Consider the following 8,103-nt stretch of genomic DNA (forward strand, 5'->3'; position numbering starts at 1 on the left):
CCTTTTTTATCTGTAGCAATAACTCTGTAATTACAGTTGTGATTTCTAAAGGAGATCAATTATACTAACCCATTGATTTACTGATACTGTTCAACATTTCAGTAGTATATTGAGGAACATTTACCTCCAATTAATATTATATAATCAACCTTATTTACTTTCATGTTTTATTTACTGTGGTGAAGAACCAGCACCAGAATAATGCTAGGGATGTATTAATCTTTTAGCATGTAACCCCCCAATTTTGTGTAAGTTAATATGACTCCATTTATATCAGAAATACAGTTTCACTAAGATCCATAGGACACTAGTTCTAGGGATCAGTTTTTCCATTGCTTTATTTTCTTTTCCACTTTTTCTCAAAAAGTGGAGGTCCTTCATAGCTATCGAAGTATATATTTAATTATTAGTTATTGGAGTCAGGTTTTCCCCCACACCTCATCTGTGTTCCACTTGTGTGGTTGGCGTGGTACCTTATCTGTGTTCCATGTTATGATCTCAGCCTGCAGGAGAAACGAGTCTCCCTCCTTGAGAGTTATTCAGCAAGCCTGACCTAACTAGAAGGTCTAGCAAATATTGAGGTGATAACCCATATGAAAAATGGCTGGTTGGATATGTAAAACAATTTAAGATTATGGGCAGTAAGTAAGGAAATAGATAAATGACTGGCTAGGAGATGTGGACATTTTGCTGGAGGCGTGAGGCTCGCTTCCGGAGGACCTTGACCTCACTTGAGTGCCAGACATCGCAGGGGGAAGCCGCGCTCCGTTTGAGCTCCCGCCAGAAGGGAACCCCTAGTGATATATCTCTAAGAGAAGAGAAGTGTGCAGACGTACCAGCTGTGGAATCGAGCTGGGAACGTTGTGGTCTCAAGTCCTGGTCGACGAGCAGATATTAAATCGCCCAGAAGCATTATTGTGGGTTGTGTGGAGCGCCCTGACCAGACGCCGTCAGAGGAAAAGCGCCCTCGATCAGTTAATCTGTGGTAAGCACGATATACGCCAGTTCATAGTGATTGCATTGTAGTTGGTCGTGTGCCCAGCGACAGTAGCGATGTTTATTTATAGGTTAGACATGTTTTAATAAGGCAGAAAGCCTGAAATAAGAGAGTGGAGAGGGAGTAACACGGAGCGACGTCCGTCCTCTCTGAGCGCTGGCGGACGACTGAGGGAGCCTGGCTCCGGATGGAGGAAGACCCTCCCAGCGAGTGAGGACCGCCGCCCGGCGAGGTGGAGTATGGACCCGCCCAAAACGGGGGAGTCCACTCTCACTGTAGGTAGAGGACAGATAGAGGTTTGAGGCAAGCATATTGTGTGGTTATTTTTGTTTATGTGTTAAAGGGGAACATTTTATTGGAACGTCGATGGGTTGCAGGTTTGTCTTTGGGGAAGAAGTTGCTGGGAACTTCGAAGCCAGCAGATGATGTAGCTGATGAAACTCCAAGGTAGTGGAGCAGAGGACCTCGAGCTGTGAGGAGAAGCAGCAGTGAAGAGGAGTGTCACGCGCTTCTGTAGAGGTGGTGTAGCAGCCAAGAGAGCTGTGGAAGAACCTAACAGAAGGGTGAAGCACCGTAGTTGCACGAGGAAACTTCATGATAGCAGCCTGGAGGAGCTGCAGAGGATCCTGGTAGTGAAGCCCGGAAGAACCTAAGGATATTAGGGTTGTGAACTTCCAGAGGTGGAAGGGGAAGTTCTGGTGGATTACTAGTAGGGAGTTGATAGTGTTTGGTTGTCAGTGGCGTGCAAGACGCAGTGAGAGGTGAGTGACTGTTGGCATTCCTACGTCAAGGAGTTTTTTTATATTGAAGTGTCAATGAACATTTATACTGGTATATGTTATTGCATTCAAATGCTGTTTTTCTATATATATATGTTATCTTGCTGATGGTGCAACAGTGTGTAGGCTTGACCAACTTGAGGAGGTTGATAGTATCAGGTGGCGAACCAGGAGATAGGATACCCCTTGATAAGCTGATAATAGAGTTCTGATGGTGTTGGAGTGCAACCTGATTGTGATATTATAGAGTATAGGATTCATTATTATTATATGTGTGTATGTATCGTGTATGTGCTTTGTCAAGTAAATGTGTCACAATTTGCTGGTGTTTGCCCTTGTCCTAGTGAGGCTTCCCAGGAGGTAGTAAAGAAGGAGAGAGAAAGAACCAAGAACCACTGCTGTGGACAGGGTAGGAGGTAATACTAGTAAGTCATAGGGGATTGAGGAGATCATATCTTATCTAAGGAGAGAGTGGGGAGTCACAGCGGCTCGAGTGGGTGTGTGCACGTGACAACGAGGCTAAGTGTTGGAGCCGCATCCCCTAAACGTGTGGCGTTGAGCCCCTCTCCAAGAGCCAGAAGCGCCAAGGGTGATCTCCTAGAGAGGTATAAGCACTCTACCGAGTTGTGGGTTGGGTTGTCCGTAGAGAAGGATCAACGACGACAACACCAACCAACCCACAGTCTATGATAAATTGGGGGCCTGTGTCCGGGAGAGTGAACTGACACACCCACACCCTGTCCAAGAGTGGATTTGTACACCCTTGCTGAAATAGATAAACTGTGTGACCGCAGGTGTATACTCTCTCTCTTGGGAAGACTCACAGGACAAGATGGATAAGGTGCAAGCATTTGTGGAGTCAGGCAAGCCTGAGGACTTGGAAGGTTGCACGAGGGATCAATTGAAACAAATAGCAGAAAAATGTGGCATCAGGTTGAAAGCATCTAAAGTAGCTGGGATGAAGGATGAGATCCTGAGGCAGTTGAGAGCCAGAAGTGAAGCGGCAGAACAAGGAGCCCAGGAAGGAGCTGAAAGTAGAAAGGAGGATGATGGGCAGGATGACGTGAGATCCCAGGGATCGAGTAGGAGCAGCAAGAGTAGCCGCAGTAGTAGGAGTAGCCGAAATAGGAGCTTGGAGAGATTCCAGTTAGAGCTCCAGATCCAACAACAGCGTGAGGAGAGACAGTTCCAGCTGGAAAAGATGAAATTAGAACTCCAGATGAAAAATGAAGCCGAGAAGGAAAAAGAGAAAACCAGGCTGGAAGTAGAAAAAGAGAAAACCAGACTGGAAATAGAAAAAGAGAAAGCAAGGCTAGAGGTGGAAAAAGAAAAAGAGAGAACAAAACAAATGCAGATAGAAGCGAATAGAACCTTGGCTGAACAAAGGATTGAACATGGGTTGCCAGAGAGCACCACCCAGGTATCACACCCACCAGATGTTAGGGTTAGGGAGAAGGACATTCCCTTGTTTGTTCCCGAAGAGGCAGAGAGCTTTTTCGAGCATTTTGAGAAAGTAGCCAGCATCAAGGAGTGGCCACAGGAGGAATGGGCCCAGCTGGTCCAGTTAAGATTGACCGGTGCAGCCAGGGAGGCATACACCCAATTGTCACTGGAAGAGTGCCAGGATTACGCCACAGTAAAGAGCAGCATATTGCGCTCGTTTCAGTTAACCCCAGAAGCTTATAGGAAGCGCTTCAGAGAAATGATCAAAGTTGGAGCATGTACGTTTGCTGAGACAGCAAGGGATCTGGAAAGACGATTCCAGAAGTGGATTGAGGCTGCTGGAGTTGGATCTTACGCTGACCTAAAGCAACTGATGGTCATGGAGAAGTTCTTGGAGATGATGCATCCCGAAACAAAGTTCAAGATCCAAGAAGCAGGGATAATGGAGGTGAAAGATGCCGCAGATAGGGCGGATATGATTACTGAAGCGTACAAGAGCTTAAGGGAGAACAGAGTGAGAAGCGAGGCGAGACGCAGCAATGGCAGATCCAGTGGAGTCTGGGGAGGAAGAAATTATGAAAGACCCAGAAGAGTCTGGGGTGAGAAAAATTTTGATAAATGGGCAGATAAAAGTAAGTACCCCAAAACTCAGAAGAGTAGGTCGCGCACTTCGTCTGAAAGTGAGGATGGAGGAGCTAAACGAGAAACTAATCGTTATCCTGGAAATCAAGAGTCCAGTAAAGCTCCACAGAGTACGAGTAGTACGTCTGGCCCGAGGAACTCTCATGTGAGTGGGCAGAGTCAGAGCTACTCTGGTACATATAGAAGAGACTTTTCCCAGATGAGATGTTACAATTGTAACGGATTGGGTCACGTGATGCGAGATTGTCGGCAGGGCAAGAGAGTTGTGACCCTGGCCATGTGTGACCCCCGAGGCAAATATACTAATGTGTTCCAAGACAAACCACAGAGAGCAAACTTAGTGAACGAGAGGTATAGGCCGTTCATGAGCAAAGGTTGGATCAGTGTAGGAAGCCAACCTGAGGTAGAAGTTGGTATCTTAAGAGATACCGGAGCTAATCAGAGCTTGATTGCGAGAAGCCTGATTGGGAATGATCGACGGTTAGCTGGCAGTGGGAAGATGAAAGTATATGGGTTATTGTCGGAGAGTGACATGCCCGTTTGTACTGTCCAGCTAAGGTCGGAATATGTGTCGGCGGAGGTGATGTTGGGAGTATGCCCCGACATACCTATTCCAGGAGTCCAAGTGATCCTGGGGAATGACTTGTGCGGGACAAAGGTGTTGCCGAGAGTCATGGCGGAGACTGTGCCAGAGGAGTGCCCAGAAGGCCACGGCACGGTTGGGACACCTGAGAGTGTGAACCTGACTGACATCCGAGGAGATGAGTCAGGAGACCGCCAAGCCATTGAAAACCCTGTCTCGGTAGTGACGAAGGCAAAGGTAGCCGACGAGGAAGACGCTGGAGAAGATGATACAGTGTCGATTCAACCAGTGGAAGATATTGATGTAGATATAGCGTGGCTGTTTGATGAAGGTCCAGCCCAGGAAGATGAAGTCTCGGTGAGGTCAAAAGTGAAGATGGCCCAGCTGAAGAAGAATCATGTGAAGAGAGCGGACCTGAGTAGAGTCCAGCCCGCTGAAATTAAGAGTCGGAAGGTGAATGCAACTGTGCTGAGTAGGAATGAGGAAAGATGTGGACATACTGAGGACGGAAATAGAGCGTCAAGTGGTCCACGAGCACAGAGGCATAGGGATAGTGGAGTTAAGTTGTTTGAGATGTCAGGAGTTGACATGTTTCACAGAAACCGTAGAGTAGAGATAATGAAGAAGAGTAATAGCCGAGAAAATGAAAGGAGAAGAGACAGTATGTGTGGAGAGATGCTTACGAGCACACACGGAGAGGTAAAGCGACATGTACAGTCGAGTGCTATTGGTTGTAGTACAGAGCTCGAAGAAACTTTTAGGGAACGAAGAAGAGTTGAAGGAGAAGAAATGGAGTTGTATAGAGGTGAGAAGTGTGGGAAGAGGATGATGATGCAAGCATGGAGGAATAGAAGAAAGCCGAGGACTCGATGGGAGTCGAACAGGATGAGGTCTCGGATAAATGAGGAGACGAAAGGGAGAATCGTCGGTGAAGACGAGGGAGTGAAGTATGATGACAGGAGGCGAAAGTATAATGGCAGTAGATGGAAGTATGAAGACGACAGAGGAGGTACAGACAGTAGATGTCTGACTCTGGACATGAAGAGAAGAAGACTAGGTGACGGAGGGTGGAGACAATAAGTAGAGTGGACCAATGGATTGCAGGCGTCCAAGGAGGACAGCCTAGCCAAGAGGTGCTAGAGAAGTCAAATCGTTTATGAGAAGACCATGTTTCTGGAGAGTTGTGAGCCGGATGTTGCAAGGAGCAACGAACTAATTGTAGACTCCTAAGGGAGTACGTAAGCAGATCAACCGTTCGAATCAATCGGTTGAAGAAAGAGACAGTCTAGTGGCGGATGTATTATCCCGAGCTTTGCCACTGGAATAACTCTCAAAAATAAGGGGAGGGGAGTGTTATGATCTCAGCCTGCAGGAGAAACGAGTCTCCCTCCTTGAGAGTTATTCAGCAAGCCTGACCTAACTAGAAGGTCTAGCAAATATTGAGGTGATAACCCATATGAAAAATGGCTGGTTGGATATGTAAAACAATTTAAGATTATGGGCAGTAAGTAAGGAAATAGATAAATGACTGGCTAGGAGATGTGGACATTTTGCTGGAGGCGTGAGGCTCGCTTCCGGAGGACCTTGACCTCACTTGAGTGCCAGACATCGCAGGGGGAAGCCGCGCTCCGTTTGAGCTCCCGCCAGAAGGGAACCCCTAGTGATATATCTCTAAGAGAAGAGAAGTGTGCAGACGTACCAGCTGTGGAATCGAGCTGGGAACGTTGTGGTCTCAAGTCCTGGTCGACGAGCAGATATTAAATCGCCCAGAAGCATTATTGTGGGTTGTGTGGAGCGCCCTGACCAGACGCCGTCAGAGGAAAAGCGCCCTCGATCAGTTAATCTGTGGTAAGCACGATATACGCCAGTTCATAGTGATTGCATTGTAGTTGGTCGTGTGCCCAGCGACAGTAGCGATGTTTATTTATAGGTTAGACATGTTTTAATAAGGCAGAAAGCCTGAAATAAGAGAGTGGAGAGGGAGTAACACGGAGCGACGTCCGTCCTCTCTGAGCGCTGGCGGACGACTGAGGGAGCCTGGCTCCGGATGGAGGAAGACCCTCCCAGCGAGTGAGGACCGCCGCCCGGCGAGGTGGAGTATGGACCCGCCCAAAACGGGGGAGTCCACTCTCACTGTAGGTAGAGGACAGATAGAGGTTTGAGGCAAGCATATTGTGTGGTTATTTTTGTTTATGTGTTAAAGGGGAACATTTTATTGGAACGTCGATGGGTTGCAGGTTTGTCTTTGGGGAAGAAGTTGCTGGGAACTTCGAAGCCAGCAGATGATGTAGCTGATGAAACTCCAAGGTAGTGGAGCAGAGGACCTCGAGCTGTGAGGAGAAGCAGCAGTGAAGAGGAGTGTCACGCGCTTCTGTAGAGGTGGTGTAGCAGCCAAGAGAGCTGTGGAAGAACCTAACAGAAGGGTGAAGCACCGTAGTTGCACGAGGAAACTTCATGATAGCAGCCTGGAGGAGCTGCAGAGGATCCTGGTAGTGAAACCCGGAAGAACCTAAGGATATTAGGGTTGTGAACTTCCAGAGGTGGAAGGGGAAGTTCTGGTGGATTACTAGTAGGGAGTTGATAGTGTTTGGTTGTCAGTGGCGTGCAAGACGCAGTGAGAGGTGAGTGACTGTTGGCATTCCTACGTCAAGGAGTTTTTTTATATTGAAGTGTCAATGAACATTTATACTGGTATATGTTATTGCATTCAAATGCTGTTTTTCTATATATATATGTTATCTTGCTGATGGTGCAACAGTGTGTAGGCTTGACCAACTTGAGGAGGTTGATAGTATCAGGTGGCGAACCAGGAGATAGGATACCCCTTGATAAGCTGATAATAGAGTTCTGATGGTGTTGGAGTGCAACCTGATTGTGATATTATAGAGTATAGGATTCATTATTATTATATGTGTGTATGTATCGTGTATGTGCTTTGTCAAGTAAATGTGTCACAATTTGCTGGTGTTTGCCCTTGTCCTAGTGAGGCTTCCCAGGAGGTAGTAAAGAAGGAGAGAGAAAGAACCAAGAACCACTGCTGTGGACAGGGTAGGAGGTAATACTAGTAAGTCATAGGGGATTGAGGAGATCATATCTTATCTAAGGAGAGAGTGGGGAGTCACAGCGGCTCGAGTGGGTGTGTGCACGTGACAACGAGGCTAAGTGTTGGAGCCGCATCCCCTAAACGTGTGGCGTTGAGCCCCTCTCCAAGAGCCAGAAGCGCCAAGGGTGATCTCCTAGAGAGGTATAAGCACTCTACCGAGTTGTGGGTTGGGTTGTCCGTAGAGAAGGATCAACGACGACAACACCAACCAACCCACAGTCTATAATATCCACTTGTGTGGTTGGCGTGGTACCTTATCTGTGTTCCACTTGTGTGGGTGTAGTGGTACCTTATCTGTGTTCCACTTCTGTGGTTGGCGTGGTACCTTATCTGTGTTCCACTTGTGTGGTTGGCATGGTACCTTATCTGTGTTCCACTAGTGTGGTTGTTGTGGTACCTTATCTGTGTTCCACTAGTGTGGTTGTCGTGGTACCTTATCTGTGTTCCACTTGTGTGGGTGTTGTGGTACCTTATCTGTGTTCCACTTGTGTGGTTGTCGTGGTACCTTATCTGTGTTCCACATGTGTGGTTGTTGTGGTACCTTATCTGTGTTCCA

The 8,103-nt window shown here is 47.3% G+C and overlaps 1 protein-coding gene across 2 annotated transcripts; it reads left to right on the forward strand.

Annotated features, from left to right (window-relative positions):
* The first annotated feature begins 496 nt into the window (after nucleotides 1-496).
* Nucleotides 497-7,404, forward strand: LOC138365784 (uncharacterized). Of its 2 annotated transcripts, none has more exons than XR_011228995.1 (2): nucleotides 497-6,292; nucleotides 6,682-7,404. XR_011228995.1 is itself a non-coding variant. In XM_069326234.1 (2 exons), the coding sequence occupies exon 2, from the start codon at nucleotides 2,609-2,611 to the stop codon at nucleotides 5,522-5,524; it is 2,916 nt and encodes a 971-aa protein (XP_069182335.1). In that variant the 5' UTR covers nucleotides 497-985; nucleotides 1,375-2,608; the 3' UTR covers nucleotides 5,525-7,404. The 2 variants fall into 2 exon arrangements, 1 of the variants encoding a protein (XP_069182335.1); XM_069326234.1 differs by having other exon boundaries at nucleotides 497-985; nucleotides 1,375-7,404.
* Nucleotides 7,405-8,103: the final 699 nt, after the last annotated feature.

This window comes from Procambarus clarkii, chromosome 18 (genome assembly GCF_040958095.1).
Source record: "Procambarus clarkii isolate CNS0578487 chromosome 18, FALCON_Pclarkii_2.0, whole genome shotgun sequence".
Taxonomy (NCBI): Eukaryota; Metazoa; Arthropoda; class Malacostraca; order Decapoda; family Cambaridae; genus Procambarus; species Procambarus clarkii.